Source organism: Acinonyx jubatus, chromosome A3, assembly GCF_027475565.1.
Source record: "Acinonyx jubatus isolate Ajub_Pintada_27869175 chromosome A3, VMU_Ajub_asm_v1.0, whole genome shotgun sequence".
Lineage (NCBI taxonomy): Eukaryota > Metazoa > Chordata > Mammalia > Carnivora > Felidae > Acinonyx > Acinonyx jubatus.
In genome coordinates, this window is record NC_069388.1 from 118513375 (window position 1) to 118537419 (window position 24045).

Sequence of the window (24045 nt, forward strand, 5' to 3'; positions counted from 1 at the left end):
TGCAGGGTAATTCTTTTTTTTTTTTTAAGTTTATTTATTTGAGAGAGAGAGAGAGAGGGAGAGGGAGAGACAGAATCCGAAGCAGGCTCTGCAATGTCAGCACAAGCCTGACGTGGGGATCGAACTCACGAGCTGTGAGATCATAACCTGAGCCAAAATCAAGAGTCAGATGCTTGACCAACTGAGCCACCAAGGTACCCCTCTATGCAGGGTAATTCTTATTAGCAGCTATTGATATAATTGTGTTGAAAATCAGCTGGCCATAACATTAACAGTTTATTTATGGATTTTTATTCTGTTGCAGTGATCTGTGTGTCCACACTTGTACTAATACTATATTGTCCTCATTGATGTAACTCTATGGTAATTTTTGAAACTGACAGTCATCCAACTTGGCTTTTCTTTTTCAAAATTGTCTTGGCTACTCTGGGTCCTTTACATTCCCATATAAATTTTAGGAGAAGCTTGTCAGTTTCTTCAAAAAGCATGCTGACATTTTGACTGCATTGAATTATGAGATCAATTTGGAGTGAATTTAGCATCTTTTCAGTCTTTTTCCGATTTCATTTTATACAGTTTCCATTGTTATATCTTCAAGTTCATGAATCTTTTCTTTTGTAATGCCTAATCTCCTTTTTATCCCATCTACTATACTTTTCATCTCAGACATTGTCCTTCTTGTCTCCAAAAGTTTGATTTTGGTTTTAGTTATATCATCCTTACCTTTACTTAGTATGTTCAAGCTTTCCTCCAGTTTCTTGACCATATAGAATGTATAATTATTATAAATTATACATTGAGACAATTGTATGACTCAATGTCCTGTCTACTAATTCTATCATTTGTGTGATTTCTGAGTTGGTTTTGATGACTGATTTTTCTCCTTATCATTGGTTTTATTATCTTGAATCTTTGCGTGCTTGGTAATTAAAAAGTTCAGATCCCAGACCTTGTGGATTTTACCTTGTTAGGTGCTAGATTTTTAAAAGTCCTTTAACTATTTTCAAACTTTGTCTGGGTTGTAGTTAGATTATATGGAGACAGTTTAATTCTTTTGGGTCTTGTGCCTTAAGGGACAAGAGCAGAGTTTAGGGCATATTTTGCCCTATTACTGACGCAAAACCCTTCTGAGTATTCTACTTGACATCCCACGAATTATGAGGTTTTCAATTCTGGCTGGTGGGAAGAGAAGCTGTCCCTGTGCGAACTTTGTAGATTGTTCTCTATAATCTTTCCAGGTGTTTTTCCCTAGCGTTGGTTTGTACACACACACACACACACACACACACACACACACACACCCCTGAGTGGGACCCTGTGCACATCTCTGTGGCTCTCTGTGTGACTCTTTCCTGGTCCTATGAGACCTCTAGTTTTCCTGAGACCTCTAGTTGCCTGGCTTTCCTGGACTCCCAGTTCCATGGGCTCGACTCAGAGAAACCACTGGCTCCTGTTGGATTCCCTCTCCACGTAGCATGGTCTGGACAATTTCAAAAACTATGGTTTAATGTACTTTGATTTTTTGTTTGTTTCAGATGGGAGAATAAATCTGGTTCCTGTTATTTCACCTTAGGCAAAAGTGTAAGTCCATAATAGTTTAAAAGAGTAAAAATGGATTTCTTTTCTAGGATTTCTGTTATGCTGGCACTTTGTATTTTTTTCCTGACAAAATACATTTTATAGTTAAATACTTTTGAGGTACTGAAAGTTATAAAGGTACAGAAAAAAAAATAATGTCATAATTTGATTACCTATAATTTAGTATAATTCCTTCAAATCTTCCTTTATAAAATGTTGCACAATTTTGTGACCTGCTTCTTTCCCTTATGATTATATCATAAGCATGTTTCTGTGTTTTTAATGTCTCTTTATAAATATAATTGCATATTCTGTGTTTTGCCATTGTTATAATGATTTTTCTCTTTTTGTTTGGTTAACCTGGCTAGAAATGTAGTTAACTTATCCAATTTTGTTTTTTTTAATAGGCTACGATTTTAAAAATATTTAAAATTTTCTGTGAAAGCTGAGCCAACTGTAGACTTCCTATTGTTTTTTCTTTCATTATATGTTTACTTTTTTCTTAGTAAAGATTTTATAAATAAAGCTACAGATTTTCTCTCTGCTGCTTCCTCCATGTGTAATTTAATCTCTGATAAATAATTTGAGTCAGAATATATGGAGAAATTATTGTTTTCATCTATGACTCTAGAAGGTGGTTTTTTTCCCCCAACATCTTCATTTATATGTTGACTATCTGCACACATTCTAAATTTTAACCATTTTGGTTGTGATCTTTGAAAAAATGCTTCTTGGTTCCTAATGCATTCTTAACCTCACTAATGGTGAAATAATTTTTTTCAGAAAAATATATATGTGGGGGAGGAAAAGATACTTATTGTATTCTGGACATTATTCTATAGAATCAAAGTTGAACAAGATGTAAGAGATTTCAAGTATATCAGCATAGTTTCTGACATTTCTTTCTGGACTCATCTCACATTCTGTTTTCCTTATCAGATGACCTCATTTTAGTCCGAAGAACCAGCTTGTGAATGATAACTGGAGGGGTAGTCAGAATTCTGATTCTGGCCCTGCTATCACATTGGACCTTGGGATCCCTTGGACTAGACAATCTAGTTCCTTCCAGTTTAAAATTTCTATAGTTCTGTCTTTGCCTAGACCAGGCTAAGTATTCCTGTTGGACCATAAACAGTATCACAGCCATTTGGCAGCAGCAACTAGAAAGGGGATTCATCTTTCCATTCATTTACTTCTTCAAAGATTCATTGAGCAGCTACTCTCCCCACCAGATCACTGTGCTAAGCAACAGAGAAACTAAAAGGGTTAATGCTTTGTTCAATCAAGGACCTTGCTGTTTAAAAGTAAGGCAGGTAGGTGAACAAGTGGCTGTAAGACAGGGTGATGGGTGCTTATGATTGGGAGCAGTCAGGGAAGGCTTCCCAGAGGAGGCATCTCTGGAAGACGGGAGGAACAGGAATGAGGCAGGTAATGAAGGATATTGGTTTGAGACAGAGGATACAGGATGTACAAGGCCTAGTAAGTAAAGAGAGTGAGGTATGTACGCTTCCTTGGAACTTGAGAAGTCTGTTACAACTGGAACACTGAGACATGGAGAGAAGGGGAAGAGGAACTGATGAGTCCAACTTTGGACAAGTTGAATTTGGGTGCTGGTCAAAAGAAAATTCAAGTATGTCTGTCATCAGGCAGCTGTGCACAAGAGCCAAGAGATCTGGTTAGGGATACAGAAGAGAGTCATTAGCATGAAGAGGTCACTGAAGCCACAGGAGTAAATGAGATCACTTAGGAGGAATGGGTGGAGTAGCATGTTTACTGTAGTTCACAGACGAGGGAGCTGTGGACTGGCTTCAAGGAATTCATGAAGTGGGTACAAAATTTTGTAAAAATTTCCATCATATTTACTTTAAATATCACCTTAGTATCAAATAAATTTTAAATGTCTAATTCTGTTCTTGTGCACTCATCATTGAGGCACGATAGTCTAGAAAAGTTTGTGGCTTTCAGAAATAAAAGAAAGCATACTCTGCCATTAATATTACCCACACATTCCTTCATTTACTTTGGGCCTATATTGAAAAGACGCCAAAGCAAAAGACAAAAGTTAATGAATTCAACTTTTGGTTTTACTGTCATCAATGAACACAACAAACTTTTTCTGCCAAGGGCCAGATGGGAAATATTTCTGGTTTTGCAGGCTACAAGGTTTCTGGTATAATTACTCAACTCTGTATGAAGCCAACCACAGATGACACTATGTAAATTAATGAGGATGGTTACAATCAAACTTTATGTTACAAACTTTATTTATAAAAACACGTGGTGGCCTTGATTTTATTTTATTTTTTGAAAGAAGGCCTCATTTGAAAAGGCTGAAAACTTTTCCAGAACTTGAATTTGTATTCCCACAAAACCTGGTCTTGAAGATTTCTACCAGATTGCTGATAATGTTGGAATGAGTTTGTAACTTAGAGCAGTGGAAAAACTAAAAACATTGCCTCTTTAAACGTTCTTTTGCTCTCCAGAAAAACTGCCAATTCCCCCCGATTATTTTGAAGCAGTTCAGGGAAGAACTGAAAGCTCTGTCATTCATTTCAATTTGCACCTGGATGAAAACAACCACTCTCCCGAGTGCATCCAGCGTCTGGGTTTTGTTTGTAGTATGAATGCTGACTTTACCAAAGATGAATTCTTACTTTGTGAAAAGCATTTTCCTGCCCATCAAAATTTGGACTAGAAGAAAAATCCATGTACCAGATAGAGCCGTATAAAGGGTAGCAACACATCCAGCTGTGTGGCTTAGAGAAGTAAACTCCACCAGCTCATTATCTCAATCACTGTGTACCACAACAGATCAGACTAGACCCACAACTCTGAAAGAAATATTGTCAATTTCACTGGCAATGGGGTTCTGAAGCCCTGCTTTTCTAGGTGGCTTTGTGGAGGAACCAGAGCAGGATAGGAAGTTCTTTCTTGGCTTTCCAGAGAAGAGGTGTTAAAGAGCATGACTGAAAATAGATAGAAGTACTGTTTTCATTTTTATTTTTTTAAGAGAAAAGAGTCTTTGGGGAATTTACTAATGTTGGGCTTACTCACAGCTATTTTTTTTTCACCAGTGAACGAGATAATCTTTTGATTTGAGGCTCTGTAATCAATATTATGAATGCAACTCTATTTGCTGTCTGGGCTAAGTTGCCTTTTGAAGAGCAGTGGGGAAAGAGATATCTAATGGAGTCTTCTAACGTTGGAGGAAGTACTTCAGCAGGCTAGAATAAAGTGAAAAAGCCTTGTCAAGTTCTTTGCATGCAGAAATCGTAAGACACACGAAAGTGGCCTTCAAAAGGTTCAGACGATATTATAATTAGGATATGGATTTATAATCCTTTTCTTGCCCATACAGATATTGTCAGTGATATAAGCCAGCCAAAGATGACTTCATTGTGCTGAGGACAAAGGAACTGATGTGACATAATTTTGAGTAAAAGGTTTTAGAGAATTCTGGTGCTGTCTGACACAAGTCTCCCTAGATAACTTAATTTGATAGTCACAGGATTTTAGTACTTGTTGCCACCAGAATGAAAGTCTACATTGATTTGGCTGTCAAAGTTGATAAGCATATTGCCATGTAAGAAATCTCTATAGAACCTCAACATTTTATTCAAGTCAAATAGCAGCCTTCTCATGGAAATTCATTTTTAGGCTGCCTTATAATTTACTTTTTCTTTCACTTATAAAATGAAGGGATTTGTTTCAATTTTTCCCCAGGAATTTGCCATTAAATTTGCATCAAAGTTTGATTAAATATCATGGATTAAACAAATGTGTTTTATTGCCACTACCCATTAGAATCTGAAAGCGACAGGGGCACCTGGGTGGCTCAGTCGGTTAAGCGTCCGACTTCGGCTCAGGTCATGATCTCGCGGTCCGTGGGTTCAAGCCCCACGTCGGGCTCTGTGCTGACAGCTCAGAGCCTGGAGCCTGCTTCCGATTCTGTGTCTCCCTCTCTCTCTGCCCCTCCCCTGCTCATGCTCTGTCTCTGTCTCTCAAAAATAAATAAATGTAAAATAATTAAAAAGAAATTAAAAAAAAAAAAAGAATCTGAAAGCGACAGAAGTAAAATTTAAAGGGACATCATCCCCTAGGACAAAGAGAATAGAAGGGAGACAATGCAAACAAAAGCTTAAAAAGGAAAAAACCTTCTGAAAGCCAGAAAGTTCCTGATATTCCAGAGGAATAGCTTGTAACTTAAACAGCTAAGAGTGCTCCAATGAGAAGTCTGAGACACTTTGTAAAGATGTGTTATTCCTATATAAACTATCAAAAGACCCAAATCTCCAACATAAGGAAAACACTGTAGGCAAATTTTGAGTTAATGTACTTCAACTCACTGTCTGAAGTAGACTCTCATGAGATTCTCACAAGGACCCGTGACAGAAAGTAAGAAAATAAAAGAATATGCTTTGCAGACAAAATGTTAAAAATGTTAGAATCAGACAGGTCCTTCTGGATCGTGTCATTAATCATCTTAGCTTTCAACGAGCCTCAATGAGCCATTAGTGGCAAGAGAGGAGTCTGAAGCCTGGATCTCCTGACTCCCAGGTCAGCGTCTTTCTTCTTCAGCTCACTGCCTCACCGTCAGTGAGCCTGTACGTACACGTACTAAAGCAGCATAGAGGTGTAATCCTCATACCTGATCCTGGATACTGGAAGACATTCTGCTGCATCTGAGGATTGATTCCAGTGCCAAACTGTCCCCCCATGTTTCCTGTCATGCCTCTGTTCACCATACTGTTGCGGTTGGCCAAGGTTGACTCGGGATTTGCTGCCAGTTGTGAAAACGGGCTGGTAGAAGCAGGTGGGGTTCCTGGATTTGTACCATAGTTTGGTGGGTAGGGAAATTGCTGCGGAGCACCCTGAGGAAGACGGGGGTTCCCCATTTGAACTGGCAGTCCAGATGAGGGAGGGAGGTTGTTCCCAAAGCTTTGTTGCCTCATGAGCATGGCTCTTTGCTGCTGTATTAGCTGCCTCTGTCGGTGCTGTTGGCTGTACAACTCCCGCTGGCGCTGTGCCAACATTTGGGCGTTCAGGGGTGGCTGCAAAGGAGAAAACAAATCCTCACTTATTAATATTGTTATCGTCGCCACCTATTTTGGAAAGCTTACAGGATAAAGCCTAGTAGCTTGGGACAACAAAATATGTAGCAATTATCACTATGACTTCGATCTTATCTGACTTTAGGTTGTTACGAGACTTTTTTTCTTTTTCATTTCCCCCAAATTTACTGTGTTTCTTAGTCCCCTCCCTTTTTAATGTTTACTTATTTATTTTGAGGGAGAGAGAGAAAAATCCCAAGCAAGCCCCGTGCCACCAGGGCAGAGCCTGACATGGGGCTCGATCCCACGAACCACACGCGATCATGACCTGAGCTGAAATCAAGAGTCAAAACACTCAACTGATTGAGCCACCCAGGTGTGCCCCTGCCTTTTTGCACTAAGATCAGTTATTCCACTTTCATGAATAAAATGTGATTATAGTTGATTTTAATTTTCTTCATATTTCCTATATTTTCCAAATTATTTATAATGAACATGCATTACCTTTACAACTAGAAAAACCTACAAATACTGTTTAAAAAGGAAGAATCAGAAATCCAGGATCCAGTGCCAAATAAATTGTTACTTAAAAAGAAAATAATTCATTAGAAATAAAATAATAAACAGAAATAAATGGAACCAGCTATTTTATATCATTGTTGCAGTAAAGACTGCTCGAGGCATTGGAGTACATATTTTAATAGCTGTAATAGTAGGAATGATAAAAGAAGCCATAAAAGTAGGCTAAAATCACTTTTTGGTCTAACCCGTAAAGCAATATGGCATGTCAATAAAGCCTTCCTCAGAAAATTTCAATTCAGACTGAGGATCAGGTTAGAGCATATAGCTCCTTTAAAATTAAACTTGCCAACCAGATATAGTCCAATCTAGAAGAAACTGTGACATAGGACTTTCTGACACAAATCATCTTTATGTGAATTCCAAAAGTGGGGTCTTCTTTCCTTATAACCTAATTAACCTCGTATGACCTAATCACTGATGTTTCTTAAAACAGAGAAACCCAAGTATGGATCCATGAAGACACCAATGTCTGCTGCTTAACAGTAGTTTCTGTCAATATTTATCCTTTTGGTTAACAGTTAGCTTCCTGTATTTGCCCAAATCCATCTAGGTGCATTTCATGGAGAAAAGAAAAGTTGTTTGAATCCTCTCTAAAATTCCTCATCTCCCAAATTTGTGTGTCACCTTGGTTAAGGAAACATAAAAAAAGTGGTTGAAGCAAAAATATTAAAGTATGTGTGGAAGTTAAGCAGGGAGTGAGTACTAGACAAGACTCAGAAGGCTACCCAATTCTTTTTATCTTTAAAGTTCCAGTGACTCGGGGTTCATATCCAAGGATTGTTAAAACAAATGAATAGAAAACGCTGATGCTTGGACTGAGCAGAGAACACAAGGTAGGTAAGATAACTCAGCAATGTAACTGAGTTTTGATCAGGTTTCAGCTACCATTCACACAGCTTCTTATCTAGGCTTCTTATTACTGGTATTATTTGGGATAGCAGTAAGAGTTTTCTACTTATTCATCGGGTATCTAATAGCAGTGACAACAATACCAATAAAACCAAACAGGGAACCCTTGGCTTCAGATCAAATATCAGTAAGGGGTATCACAAGTCGATTATAAATTCATTCTAGAAGAAAGCTGGACTACTACATAAGAAGATCAATTCACAGACCATTTCAGACACTCCAGTCAACACTTGGAGAAACACAGCTTGGGCTGGAGGAGTACTAACAATGCCTGGTTTTCTCACAGTACCTGAGGTGTAATCTGCTGCTGCATGCCTGATCTCATATTGATGCCAACGGGAGTGTTTGCTGCAAACTGGTTTAAGATAGCTTGCCGATTTTGGTGTATCAACTAGAGAAAAATGTAAACAATGAGATATCATCTTTCTATATGCAAACATATACTTTGGCCCTCACAGAGTGACACAAACTTTTCATTGATTACTAACAAGTTTTAGTATTACAGGTTTAGTAAGATTATTTCCCATGTTTATTTGCCAAAAGGCTGGCAATTCCTAACATTTATCAAATACTTCTTGTCTACAGAACACCAAATATGACAAAGCATTTAAAAGCAGAATCCATATTCATGTACATCTATATATACACACACACATATATATATATGCAAATAGGTATATACACATATCGTACATACAGCGTACTTTTTAAAACACGCTAATACTTAATTATTTCAGTCAAGTACAATAATGGAGAGAAAAGAAACATCAGCCCTTGGTCTTAAACACTTGTAAATATAAAAGTAAGTATATATAGGGCACATTCTATAAAAGTTTGGAAGATGAATGGAAAAGTTGAGGCACTTCTCATTTGAAGACTGACTGTCGGATGGGTACATATTTGGGGAAATCCAACATGATTTCATTCACTGAAGAGAATTATGTAAGAAACAAATGGTTTGAGAAAATAGACTATTTATTTAACTAGAAGAAGTAATTACTTTAGACCAGCATTTCCCAAATTGGTGTTCTAAAGAACACTGTTCTGCAGGATATTAATAGATGTGCCAGGAAAATAGCATGCTGTGCTGTATTAAGTATTGGAAATGATGGGTTACACAAGGTGAAACAGATTTCTTTACTGCAGTAATTCTAGGAGCCTTTAATTGACCAAAGCACGCTATGGATCTTCAAGAGGGCGTTATACTATGCAACTTGTTCTCAGAAACCTTTTTTCCTGACACGTAGCCATTAACATGACTACAGAGCAATCTTGTATGGAACGCTAGTTTGGAAGATGCTGTCTGTATTGGACTTAGGGTTCCAGGTCATAGGCATTCCTTAACTTTATCAGGTAACAAAACAAGCATCCTTGGAAGTGATATTTCCTGATAAACAATCTATAGCTTAAAGAATTTCTTGCTCAATAATTTGATATGAATAAACTGTTCAGAGAGATAACAGCAACAATATCAATACTATTTTGTGTTTATATGGCATTTTATAACAAAAATTACTAATAAACACATTAACATGTCAATACAGTTTACATTTTAATACATTTAATATATTCCAATATACTAAATGCAAACTAGAAAGACTAAGAAAGTTTTGTAAGAAAATCCATATTGTTGTAAAAAGTGATAAAATCACCCATTTCCAAACAGCTCAATTCTTAATTCTGGTTTCATTAATTTTCTGACTCCCATTAGGTCAGAAAACAAACTGTTTTTGGGGGGAAAGCTCAACAGAATATAAGGATTAAAATGAAAATTTTCAGGCATTTGTGGAATATGATAAAACATTTGGAATCGCTTAAAAAATAAAGATATGAACATTATGGTTTTAAAAGTCAAAGGGACTCTTAAGTACAAAAATCTATATACTTGTTAAATTCTACAGACCACAGACATACGTTTAAATAAACCATGAACTTTATGAAGATTTATAAAAAAACAAAACAAAACAAAACTAACTGTATGCAAGATACTACATAAGGTTTGAAGGCTAAAGAGGTGAGCATATTTCTCTCCTCCAGGAATTCTCTGTTGAGTGGCACAGGCCAATACAGAATGGCGCCACCCACAAGTGCTGTACGTGTGTATACAGGGATGTCTACAACTAACTCAGCTGAAGACGTGAAGGGAGGGACCAAGGGCATGAGTGAGCTCAATGGGACCTTGAAAGATGAGAATGCCAGCTGGCAGGAGGATGGCAGAGTTAACCTGAGGCAGAAAGTACAGCGAGTCTAAAAACAGAAGACAAAGCAATGAGGACAGGTGAAAATACACGAATACGCAGTGATGAAGACAAGTAACGTTGCTGGGGGAGTGGGAGTTGGGATTCCAAACTCACAGCTTTATATATTCTTGGAATTGTGAGACAGTGTGAGAATGCAATGGGTGGGGATGGAGGAAAGATGCCTAAGAAGTAGTAAAATTGAGAAAATAACCTTAGGAAATGTATTACTACCTTGGAAAATAAACAGGCTATTTTTGGAAGTAGAAGAAATTACTGCAATCTACAAGCACTTTCTGCAAAATTGATCTGTTTCTGCCCTTGAAATAATTCTTATTCATTTCCCCATCCTCCTCTTGACCATCTCTGTGCACAACCTGACTAATGCAGTGTACAGCTGCCTCACTCTGACCTACTAAAATGCTACCCATTATCTAGCAAGCAGATCAAGCTCTATTTCTGCCAAGGAAGTCTTCCCAAAATGATCACCATATCCTTTAACTCCTCGGAAATCTTGACTTTTGGTTGGTGGGTGGAGAGAGGTCAGTAGTCTTTACAGCTGGGGACATAAATTCAAAAGTCTACAGAGGCCAGGTCAAAAGACTTCTATTATAAAAGGAAATGTGGGGCTTGAGGCCAGTGGAACAGTACAAATTCAACCCACATGTATAAAACACCCCCCCCCCTCTTTCACACACACACACACACACACACACACACACACACACACACACACACACAGAGTTCAGACCAGCTGACATTTTGTCTGTCTGAATGTTTTTTTTTTTTTTTCCCAATGCCTTACCAAGAAGTCCTTCTATAGGAAAACTAAAAGATGATTACCTAGCTAGAGGTTCCCAATCAGGGATGATTCTGCCCCACAAGAGACATTTAGCAATGTCTGAAGACATTTTTGGCTGTCTTGGGGAAAGGCTGCTACTGGCATCTAATGGGTAGAGGTCAGGGATGCTGCTAAACGTTCTTAAATGAATGGGAAAGTGCCCTATAACTAGAATTATCTATCCCAAACTTTCAAGAGTGCCAAGATTGAAAACCCTGATTCAGCCACCGTGTACATTTTTGACAAGGAGTTCTTTTAAAGAAGCTCATTCTTACATCAGGCAGTTTTCATTGTCAGAATTCTAGAGGTGAAATTTGCCTCCCTGTATTTTCTGCCCTTTGATCTTAGTTCTACTTTCTGGTTACTTCTATTTTCTATATAATATAAAAAATTATCAATAGTGGTTCTTCTACCAGATCCATACCCTTCTTCAGTACCCTAACACATAACACAAGTGTACTTGACTTGTTTTAAGATGGCTAAGTAATCACATTTCTTTACCTGTCTCAACTGTTACTCCCTTTTCAAAAAATTTTTTGTAATATTTATTTATTTTTAGAGAGACAGAGACAGAATGCGAGTGGGTTAGGGGTAGAGAGAGGAAGACACAGAATCCGAAGTGGGCTCCTGGCTCTGAGCTGTCAGTGCAGAGTCCAACGCAGGGCTCGAACTCACGAGCTGTGAGATCATGACCTGAGCTGAAGTTGAATGCTCAACCGACTGAGCCACCCAGGCACCCCTCCCTTTTCATATTATCCTTTGCTTGGGAGTATGAAGACCCTTGCTGGAGAAGAAGAAAACAAAACTAGAACAGAATAATTACATCTCTTATCAGCCAACGTTATACCATTTTCTACAAGCAACAGGTCTACCCATTTTTGCTGTTGTCCTTTTCTGAAAATAGAACTTTAGAAATTCTTTTTTTTTTTAATGTTTTTATTTATTTTTGAGACAGAGAGAGACAGAGCATGAGCAGGGGAGGGGCAGAGAGAGAGGGAGACACAGAATCCGAAGCAGGCTCCAGGCTCCGAGCTGTCAGCCCAGAGCCTGACTGACACGGGGCTCGAACTCACAGACTGTGAGATCATGACCTGAGCTGAAGTTGGACGCTTAACCAACTGAGCCACCCAGGCGCCCCATCAACTAATGCATCTCTACTAGTTTCCTAGGGTGTTTTTCCTCCCCTTGCCCCCCCCCCCACCAACTAGGGATTATTCATAACTGTATAATAAAATTTAAAATCTTAGAATCTTTTTACTCTTTGTGTACCATATTCCAGTCAATGAGATATAGTTAAGGTCAAGAAATAGGTTTTTAAACTGATCTTCTTAAAATCCATTAAAAAGAAATAAACTGTGATGTAGATCTGAGTTTGTACCTTTCTTTTTTCAAACCATCAGGCACTGTCCTAAATTCCTGCCTATGAGATGTTTTACATCTCCTGTGTTTGGCAAGAGGGAAGAAGGCATGAGAGGATATGACCAACAAGTAAACACATGATTTCAATCTAGAGAGATAAGTGTATCATGAACACCATGTTATGAATCTGAGATATTCTGGATACTAATCCTTTGTCAGTTATACGGGGTTGCAAATATCTTCCCTGAGTCTATGGCTTGTCTTTTAACCTTGTTTATGGTATCTTTTTTTTAATGTTTATTTATTTTTGAGAGACTGAGAGAGACAGAGCACGACTGGGGGAGGGGCAGAGAGAGAGGGAGACACAGACTCTGAAGAGACACAGACTCCGAAGCAGGCTCTAGGCTCTGAGCTGTCCACACAGAGACTGACGCAGGGCTTGAACCCACGAACCACGAGATCATGACCTGAGCCGATGTCAGAGGCTTAACCGACTGAGCCACCCAGGCGCCCTGTTATCTTTTGTAAGTTTTAAACTTGGAATGCAAAAATCAACCTTTTCCTTTATGTCATTTTTTTCAGGGCCATAGAAATCTCATATTCACATTTAGGTCATTAAAATACCCAGAATTTATTTTTGTGCATGGCATGAGATAATGAATCTAATCGAATTTTTTCCCCTCATGGACGGCCAAACGTACTAGCATTTATTCTATAGGCCATCCTTTCTCCACTGATTGCCACTTCTGTCCCTTATAAAATCTTTATATACATCTGAGTGTATGTCTGGGTTCTCTACTGTGTTCCAATTGGAAGAACTGTCTATCCCTATGACAGTTCCACGTTGTTTTAAGTTCCAAAGCTTGGTTTTAAATCTTGGTATCTGGTAAGGCAAGTTCATCCTCCTTCTTTAAGATTTCGTACTCATGCTTCTAAAATAAAGTTAGCATTTATTTGTTAAGTTTCATGTTGAGATTCTGACTGGAATTCTACTGAATTTAATTAATTTCAGAACAATTGTCATCTTTAAAAAAATTTAACATTCATTTCTGAGACAGAGAGACAGAGTACGAGTAGGGGACAGGCAGAGAGAGAGAGGGAGACACAGAATCTGAAGCAGGCTCCGGGCTCTGAGCTGTCGGCACAGAGCCTGGTGTGGGCCCGAACCCAGGGACCATAAGATCATGATCTGAGACAAAGTCAGACACTTAACCGACTGAGCCACCCAGGCGCCCCCCAATATTGCCATCTTTATGATAGTCTTTCAAGTCACTAATGTCTTCGTTTGGATCTTTTTTTTAACTTGCAATTACGATTAATAATTTTCTAAGTTTTATAAATTGCGAACATATTTTGAAATTATATTTCCTAATTGGTTGTTGATAGTAAAAAGGATTGCTATTAATCTTTATGTCTTGGGTTTTTGTTTTTTTTTTCCTAGAAACACTGCGAAACTTCTCAATTAATTCTAAGTCCTCTGTAGGTTCTCTTGGATTTTCTACATAAGCAGTTGTAGTGTTCATATATGATTATTTTGTTTCTTTCTCATGTTTGCTTTCTATTTCAAAATCACTTAATTTATAGTGTGCCAATTTTTAGTGTTTTTCTTTTTCTCTGCACTAATATGAACTTATTCATTTAAAATATACATCCTGTCATCTAATGGAATTCAGGCAGGAGAAAGGGCAAGTGTTCCATCTCAGTTCACCAATTTGATCCCAACACGTGCAACTTTAAATAAACCTCCATTTCTTGACTTTATCAGGTATTGTTATTGCCAACTCACAGCCATTTACCCTCCCCTTCCTCCTCAATGACAAACTAGGAGTCTGTTCAGCTGACTATCCCAAATCATGCACAAGGGGTTAACTGTGTGCTCTAAGCCAATCCTTGCCATCAGGTGGTTAAGGGTGTACATGTGACTCAGTTCTGGCTGGCCAGACATGTGAAAAAACAATTTTCCCCCCGTTTTCTTTTTTTGGAGTGGGAGGGAGGAAAGAAGGGCAAGAACCTGGAAAAAGTTTCTTGGCTTATGGAAAAAGATGTACAGGTGCATGTGATATTTGTAACCACTAGAGCCATTTTTCTAGTTGCCAGGGATTAGAGAGTAAAAAGATAGAAAGAACGTAGGTCCTTGGATAACATTCTTGAGCCTGTGAGATAACCACACCTCAACCTGTCTCTACTTTGTATCATCTCATTATCTGAGTCAAAATACTTTTTAAAAATGGTTTCACTCCTTTGAATTGATGTTTTTTCTTTCCATGTTGCTGAAAGCATCTCAACTGAAACGATGACTGAGATAAGCCTTGGCCAGACCTCGCAGAGAGCCCTTAACTCACACAGAAGACTCCAAGCATTTACAGACTGTGGACTGGGATGTCCCACTGTTATACAGAAGAACTTATGGTCCAGAACCCAGAAAGTAGGTCTGGATGATGAGGCTCATTTGGTAGCAAAGTATTGTCTTACACGGCATTATAGGTTGTTTTGTGTACTGACATATCTCAGGGCTCAAAACTTTCTCTAACTTGATGGATACTTCACTCTGTTGGGTTACCAAGACCACCAAACTTTGGACATGTCTCCCTGATATTTAAAGGAAGCAACAAGGAGCCACATTCGTCTATTTGCACCCTTATTTCATGTGTACCCTCTGCATTGCTACCTCTGCTAATCAGATGTTTTAGGAAAAAATCAAAGTAAAAGTGATTTTTTTCCCAAACTACGTGCGAATTATTATCTCATCCATTCACAAACCTAACCTAGACTGTTGATCTGGCCTTGCTCAATGAACCCTTGCCTTTAAACGGTATTTACTGACTCTACCCTGTAAAATGAAAATCAGCACACCTACGTTTTCCTCTACTTTTTGGGTTAACCCTTAATCACTACTTGCACTGTTATGTAAGTTTCCAGTTGTGTATGTTTGGAATACTCCAAGCTGATGGGAAGTTCTAAAAGTTGCCTGTATCTCCTTAATTCTTTGTATTCCTCATAGTGCCCAGTAGTCTCCCTAAATATGTTTTGCAAATGACATGTTTTGTGAACCAATAAGCATTTCTTATTCTTGTGCTCTCTACTGAATAATGACAAGTTATAGCAAGAGGTAGTTTACCTTCAACTAATACTCAGAACACATTACTATTTCCTTTCTAGATTTCTCTTTTCTTCCCTCTCTTCCCCTAATTCCTCTTTCAGTTCTTTATTCCACCCTAGAATTTTAAATAGTATTCCTTTTTTTTTGTTATTCTACCATTAATAATTTTTTCCTATCTCGTCTGGAGCTCCCTTTCTCTTTGTCCCTTTCATCATCTTCTTTTTAAGTGGAATGGAAACTCATTTTATATTACTTATTGTATTTACTGAATATAATTTGATAATAAGAGCTAGTGTTTAGTGTTACTGCATGCCTGCAGTATGTTAAGATCTTTACATGTACTAACTCATCTAATCTACACACTGCCGATGAGGTAGAGGAGTTATTTATTAGTCTCCTTTTATGGCTATAATCAGAAATCAGAGGCTTTAAAAGGGTAAATCATTCGATTGCCAACCCACCTAAGTAAGGTCAGAAGTAGGACTTGAATCTAGAGCTCCTATAACATTATATAATATTGCCTTTCTAATATAATTTAGTTCCTTCTTTCTCTTCCTTTCTGAATTTCTAACACTCTAGGAAATTGCTTTAAATACTTTACAGAAAATCCAAAGTAATACCTACAGACGGTTAAAAAAATACAAAAAGATAAATAAGAAGAAGTAACAATCTATAGTGCTGGTCCCACTTCCCAGAGCCGATACTTTTAACCATTTGCTTTTTTGGTCTTGATGCTTATCTCTGTATGTGCTGCTCATTCAATCTTAAATATTTATGCCATTACACCCATTCATTACCTGTCATGAGACAGAAGATTTAACTCATCCACAACTCCCCAGACCCCCAAACTATCCTTTCCTCTACTCTACTCTCCTAATATAATAACATCATTAAGCTTCAATCACTCCAACTTCAAACAACAAAGATTCCATTTTCTCTTCCATCAATCAATCATAACAGTACCTTTTGATGCTCTACTTGATAAATTAAGCTACATATTTCTCTTTATTAATTTAATAATGATATGACATTCGTCCTAAATATTTTGTCTCAAAAAACAAAATCCACTTGCTTTAAAATTTTAAGTCTCACAGTACTGTTATCAGCCAGTTGCCTTTAGCTGAATGAACGTGTTCTTTATTTTATCCTAGCAGACCAAGGACAGTTTTTTGAGTCTTTCATAAAGGTTGTGGGACTACCCCCACTTAATACCTTTCTTGTAGCAATTAGGCTGTTCTTATTTCAGAGAGAGAGCCAGCACATGCCTTTAAATGTATCACCTGCTAAAAAAGAGTGCTCACCTGCTGCTGTCCCTGCAAGCGCTGCTGAAGCTGAAGCCGCAGCTGGTTGGGGGCAGCGGGAGGTCTGTTCAGAGTCTGTCTGGGCTGCATGCCCATGCTGGGTGAAAAAGCGCCTCGGGGAGGTGTTACTTGAACAGGCATAGTCCCCAGTGAAGGTTTTTGCCTGACCATGCCTTGGAAAGGGCTGGAGAGATTGGCAGTAGGTGAAGGAGAAGAATAAGGCTGGGAATAAAGGTTGGGTCTTTCGTCCATCATCAAAGGTGGTGTTGCTTGTTGTGGTGGAAATCTCTCTGATAACACATCTAATCCACCTCCCTGTTGGACAGCAAGCCAGAACATTTGACAAATAAGTTAATGCCAATACGTGACATGCTTCTCTATATAATCTTGGATCTGAGAACATTTACCTCTAGAACGTCTTATTATAAAATATTCACGTTGAAGTCATGAAGCTCTCTAGTAGGAGTTTGCTACTTAAAGGAATCACTTATGAAAAGTTAACTTTTGAAATGGAGTAACAGATGAACTGAGATGTTTAAAATCTCAGAAAAGAGATAAAAACATGGTTAAAACAAAAGGCCCTAAAATCAGTGAGATAAAGCTAAAAGGTTTAAAAAGAACCACATTGCAAAGCCTAAGAGAGAACACACTTTACCTGTAATACTTTACCATGAGGAGTTAGATTCCTAAAGGAGGGATTAATTAAGCATTTTTCTATCTCAAATACAAAGTTCATCCTTTTCTCTTATTTGAAAAAAATTCATAGCTGGCCTAACAGAATGCCATAACTATGGCTTTCAAAATTTATACTATTATTCACTGTAAAAAATCTAATTTAAATTGTGACCCGGTGTATGTAACTGAAAGGAAAATTTTATGAAACATAACTTCCCCTTTTTGTGGGCTATGCATTCTGATACCTTATATTCTACTCCTTAAAAGAATGTTGATTTTTTAACCTCACAGTGTGAAAAATGCCTGGAAGTTGGAGCATCATGGAATATATAGGTTGAGGTCTAGCACGAATGAAGGATAAATTAAGTCCTAGAATAAGAAGTAATGGTATAATGTTGGATTCTATTCTAGGGGGAGCTTCTAAGATTCTGTTCCATAGTGAAACGCTAAGACTTTCTAATTCTAACTATTTGTAACTATTATGATTTTTTGTTTAAAAAACTCATTAGTTAGCTATTATATATTTTGAGAATTTTCACAAAAACAAATTATAAAACCACAAAAAACAGTGAGAACAGTATTGAAAAATCTTGCTTAAAAATAATTTTCTAGCTTCTCAGGATTTGTATCAGTTATATAAGGCCGAGCTTAATAAATACCTGGACAAGTTTGTCAATCCCCAGAGCTCTATCTAGTTCAGCTAGCTCCGTTTCATCTTTGCCGCTGAGGAAGGACACCAGCTGTTCAAGAAGAGCCTTCTCATCATTTCTTCCTTCTACTGTTGTTGGTGGACAGAGAAGCTCATCTAATTGTGAACTAATACACTGGCTATAGAATCAAAAGATAGAAATGTTTAAGACTGATACAGCAAATAAGTATTCAATCTCAGTAATGCAAATATATATATGTATATATGATACGAACACATATGCAAGTCTTATTCTAGAAAGTTCTTTGCTGAGATGCTTTTTCGACCAATTCTTACACAAAGAAATGTTCTACACTTATGTGAAAAAACTTATAAGTGTTCTATATGTAGCCGGAATGTATTTCCACTATTTTGTCAATCACTGAACTTTGCTTCCGTACTCTTCCTGTTAGCTTATAGAATTAGCCTAAAATATTAACTAAACATAGTTAAGAAAGGAAAAACAATTTTTGGTGAAAATCAAAAATAAAAATCAATCAAAATCTCATAAAAAATCATCCAGCTTATGGTAAGATTTATTCTATTTATACTTAACTCTCAAAGATGATCAAATCATATTGATAATATGACATGATGACCATTTACCCAAGAAATCAAACTAGAAAAAAGAAACATGCTCAGTGTTAAGCAACAACAACAAAAAAATGTTGATTACATGAAGGAAATACATAGTCTAATCCAAAAGGATGCCAATTGATGCATAAAATTTAGAAATATATAGAAAATAATATTAATAATACAAATATAATGACATAATTTTAAGGATTCTTTTTGGGGGAAGGTAAGTGGGAATGCAGTTCATAGTTAAAAGCTCTAAGCTACACTCGATACTGTCTAGTCATCCTTTGGTTGCTATGTATGAAATGTACTCTTCTCTAATGTTTTGGAATAGAGCTACTTATGTCAATTAAGCAATTAAATTGTAATCAAGATGGGACACTAAGTAGATGTAAAATGTACCTTCTCTTATTAACCATCTTGCTCCAAAAAGAAACTCTGGACAAAATAATTATACAACTAAAAGCTCAAGAGCTTTCAGAATAATTGTTATACTAAGCTCACTTCATCTACAGGTCTCAGAAACTGTATAAGAATCAATCAAAGCAAAACAAGAGATGAAAAATAAAACAACCACTGCATACTATGTCAATCGCTTGGTAATTACAATACATACCGGCCTTGCAGTCACACAGTAAGTAAATCTGTTTAACTTGGTGTCTTCCTACATCCCCTTTTTTTCATTAAACATTCACTTCTACTACTAGCTCACAAAATACCAATGTAGGCTGGAATCCAGTGTGGGAAAAGTAGTCCTTTGTTGAAATTGGTATCTGATAATTTTAATTTTTTAATTTTTTGAATTTTTTTATGTTTATTTATTTTTGAGAGAGAGCGAGCGAGCAGGGAAGGAGCAGAGAGAGAGGGAGACACGGAATCCAAAGTAGGCTCCCGGCTCTGAGCTGTCAGCCCAGAGCCCATCACAGGGCTCAAATTCACAAACCACGAGATCATGACCTGAGCCGAAGTTGGACACTTAACCGACTGAGCCACCCAGGCACCCCAAGTATCTGATGTTTTTTTAAAGTAGGAAATGTGTTACTCACTCTTCTGGTTTATTCTGATTTACGGTAGTCACTGTATTATTTGCCCATGGAATCTGATCACCTGTTCCTGGCTGTCCAAACTGGTTATCAATTGCTTCCAATTCCAGCTCCGGTAATCCTGGAAAAAGCAAGAAGTCAGGATCACAGTGGAAGATAAAAAGACAGTATTTTTCAGAAGTAATATATTGTGTAATAGAATGAGATTTCCCCTATAAAATATTATTTCGATGATACAAAGGTCCCTTATTCAGAAACTTAAACTATCTAGAATGTGGCCACATAATAACCAGTGAGAAAGAAAAAGTCTCTGAATCAAAGACAATCTGATGTAAAAAAGCCTCCACGTAAGTTGACGTTATCATAGGAGAATCACTCAGAATTTTGCCAAAAATTATCTCTTTTATTTCTTTTTGTTTTCTTTTTTATTTCTTTAATTTTTAAGTAATAGCTACACCTAACATGGGGCTCGAACTCACAGCCCTGAGATCAAGAGTTGCATGCTCCACTGACCGAGACAGCCAGGCACCCCAGAAATTATTTTCTTTAAAGATAATTATAACAATTTTGGTTAACTGCTTTTTCAGTCTACAGGGCAGTATAATACACTATAGGTAGGGACAGTGTTATCATGAAATGAGAGTGGCAAACAAAAGATGTTCTATAAAAGGCAGTAACAGAAACTATAGGGCACAGCAGTCTGGGGTCGTTTAGAAAATGGGCAAAGCTCTGTAGCTGTTAACTAAGAATACATCTGTATAATAACAGTATAACGACTGATGCTTATAACAATGACAAATGAAAAAAGACATCAAATTATATCTTGTAATGGAAGAAAATAGTATATGCATTTTAGAAAGGTTTGGTTAGGCATTTTCTTTTCAAAACTTGATCATTTCTGTACTGTTTATTCTATGAAAAATTGTAAATAACCTGAATTCCAGAAACTCAGGGAATGTTTAATGAACCCTGGTTTGGATAGTTACAGTGTCCAACTAAATGAAAAAGAAAGTGACCCCATAAACCAAGATATTATGTGCAGAATGATTCTGGTTTTACAAATTATTTAGTATATATGAGTAGAAAAAAATTCTGGAAAGGAGTTTATCTTTGGTAGATTTTAGGTTGTGAGATTAAGGATGACTTTTCTTTTAGTGCTTCTAATGGTTATTTGTAATTTCTGAAATGGACATATATTAATTAATCATTGTTATGGGCTGAACTGTATTCCCCCAAAATTCATATGAGAAGGTCTAACTCCTAGTAGCTCAGAATGTGACTGTATGTGGAGACAGGGTCTTCAGAGATGGGCAGGGAAGTTAGGGTGGGCTCTAATTCAAGATGACTGGTGTTCTTATAAGAAGAGGAGATTAGGACACAGACAAAACACAGACAGAGGGATGACCACAAGGCCACTGCAAGGAGGCAGCCATCCACAAGCCCAGGAGAGGCCTTGGAAGAAACCAAACCTGCCAACCCCCTTCACCTTGGACTTCTAGCCTCCAGATCTGTAAGAAAATTAAATTCTGTTGTTTAAGCCACCTGGTCTGTGGTATTTTATTATAGCAGCCTGAGAAAAGTAGTATAATTTTTAAAAACCCAACTAAAAATGCGTTGGAGGTTATTTTTTTTTAAGCGTATTTATTTATTTAGAGAAAGAGTGCAAGTCGGGGAGGGGCAGAGAGAGAGAGAGAGAGGGAGAGAAAGAATCCCAAGCAGGCTCCACACTGCCAGCACAGAGCCCAATGTGAGGCTTGAACCCAGGAACCATGAGATCATGACCTAAGCCGAAGTCAGACACTCATCTGACTGAGCCACCCAGGCGCCCCAAAACACATTCACTTCTAAATGCAAATAATTATAGCTTTCAATTAAATTTGTCTTGTCTGTCATGACAAATGATAGAAAAATTAAATTCTGTAGATTCCGAAAAACAAAACAAATAAAAACCACCAAACAACACCAACCACAAATGATGATGGGAAAGTAATCACTTAATTCCTATCATTATTTAAATCAGGAAGTTAGTCAAAGAAGATTATCTAAAGCTGTCCCACTGCTCTATTCCACACATTAATTCCTCAGTCCTATTCTATTTCAGAAATCTAACCTAGACAAAATTAATTATATTTAAGAGTCAAAGAAAATTTATATGGCTATCTACCATCAATACTGAATATTATAAGATAGTTTATTTGACTCAGTAATAGGACCTCATTGGTAATGAGGTAATGAGTAGTAGTACCTCATTGGTGTCCTGGTGAGGAAAATATCAATAAGCTAGATAAAATTTCTCAAAATGAAGTAAGATTCATGTGCTAAGTTTGATGACTAGGAAGATAAACCCAAACAAATCAAACTTTGATTCAAGTAAAAGTTCTGTTTGCATAGGCTTTATGCTTAAAAGTTGGTTTTTATTCTAAAAGTTACCTCAACCTTTTAAGATTTCCTTTAGAAATTTATTTTTACAAAAAATTTGAGGATTTGCTGGAATGTTTTAAAAAATACACAAATTGGGCCCTTGGGTGGCTTAGTAGGTTGAGCATTCGACTTCGTTGATCAACGATCAGTTCATGATCTCATGGTTCGTGAGTTTGCGCCCCGCACCAGTCTTACTGCCGTCAGCACAGAACCTGCTTTGGATCCTCCATCCCCCTCACTCTCTGCCCCTCCCCTACTTGCTCTCTCAAAAATAAACAAACGTTAAAAAAAAGAAAAAAGAAAAACACAAGTTATCTTTGTTCGTCCAGGGAATAAATCTACTATTTTTGGTCATATTTGTGTCCCTATCACAAACACGAGTATGTACATATGTAACACAAGACAGGCAAAGTAATTTGTAGAGGGAAGTATCAATGCATCTCTGTGTTGGAGAGGGACAGATGAAGTGGGGGTAGAAAACAAGCTCTTAGGGATCCCTGATCAAGCTATTTTTTTTTTAATGTTTGTTTATTTTGAGAGAGAGAGAGAGAGAGAGAGGAGGGTAAGTGCGAGTGCATGTCAGTGGGAGAGGGGCACAGAGAGAAGAGAGAGGGAATCCCAAGCAGGCTCCATGCTGTCAGTGCAGAGCCTGATGTGGGGCTTGATCTCACAAATCATGAGATCATGACCTGAGCCAAAACCAAGAGTCAGATGCTTAACTTACTGAGCCACCCAAGTGCCCCATCCCTGATCAAACTATTAATCTTTCTTATCATCCTTGCAAAGGGCTCAACATCATATTTTCTCCATTTCTAGTCTGGTTAAGAGGAAAGCTTTATATATCCATTAGCCACAAAAAAGTTATGTTACTAAAAAATTTAAAAATTTCTCGGGGCACCTGGGTGGCGCAGTCAGTTAAGTGTCCAACTTCGGCTCAGGTCATGATCTTGCAGTCTGTGAGTTCGAGCTCCACATTGGGTTCCGTGCTGACAGCTCAGAGCCTGGAGCCTGCTTCTATTCTGTGTCTCCCTCTCTCTCTGCCTCTCCCCCACTCACACTGTGTCTCTCAAAAATGAATAAAATGTTAAAAAAAATAAATAATAAATAATAAAAATTTCTGCGCACAGGTAGAAACCATTGTCTAACCATGGCAGCGGCTTTTGCACATTCTACTCCTTTAACAGACCATCCCTATCTAGTGATTCCGACGGTCAGCCACTTGCCTCAGCCAATGGTTAAGAGGTTTCTGGCTCAGTTTTGTGTTACATTTGGTTGTAGTGTTTTATTTTTCTAAATAAAAATAAAGCACAGCAGTTGCAGTGTTTTATTTTGCTAAATGTGATGTAGACAACAGATTAACTTATGTTAAAAAAAAACCCCTCCTATAAATCATAAGATAAAAATGGAAAAATCCAATAGATAAATGGCGAGAGAATATGAACAGGTCACATCCACGTGACTGAAAAATCACTGAATCACAGATCACTGAAAAATGATCAACCTAATTCACAAAAAAAGCAATACAGATTAAAGGTATACTGTGATACTTTAAAAAACCAAACCATCAGATTGGCAAAGATGAGAAAGTGTGTAAACTCGATGTCTTAGGATGGGTAGAAAGAAGAACATTCTCAGAGTGTAAACTGGTGTAATATCTGAGAAGGGCCATTTGGCAAAATCT

The 24045-nt window shown here is 37.5% G+C and overlaps 1 protein-coding gene across 11 annotated transcripts in view; it reads right to left on the minus strand.

Moving 5' to 3' along the window:
- NCOA1 (nuclear receptor coactivator 1) overlaps positions 1-24045 on the minus strand; it is a 237848-nt gene that overhangs the window by 16629 nt on the left and 197174 nt on the right. For all 11 annotated transcript variants that reach the window (XM_027033311.2, XM_053201163.1, XM_053201160.1 and 8 more), the window contains 5 exons: positions 19947-20064; positions 18293-18461; positions 16959-17273; positions 8410-8511; positions 6227-6629 (listed from right to left, as the gene is read on the minus strand). In XM_027033311.2, the coding sequence (XP_026889112.1) occupies positions 6227-6629; positions 8410-8511; positions 16959-17273; positions 18293-18461; positions 19947-20064 (1107 nt within the window). The remainder of the gene's footprint in view (positions 1-6226; positions 6630-8409; positions 8512-16958; positions 17274-18292; positions 18462-19946; positions 20065-24045) is intronic.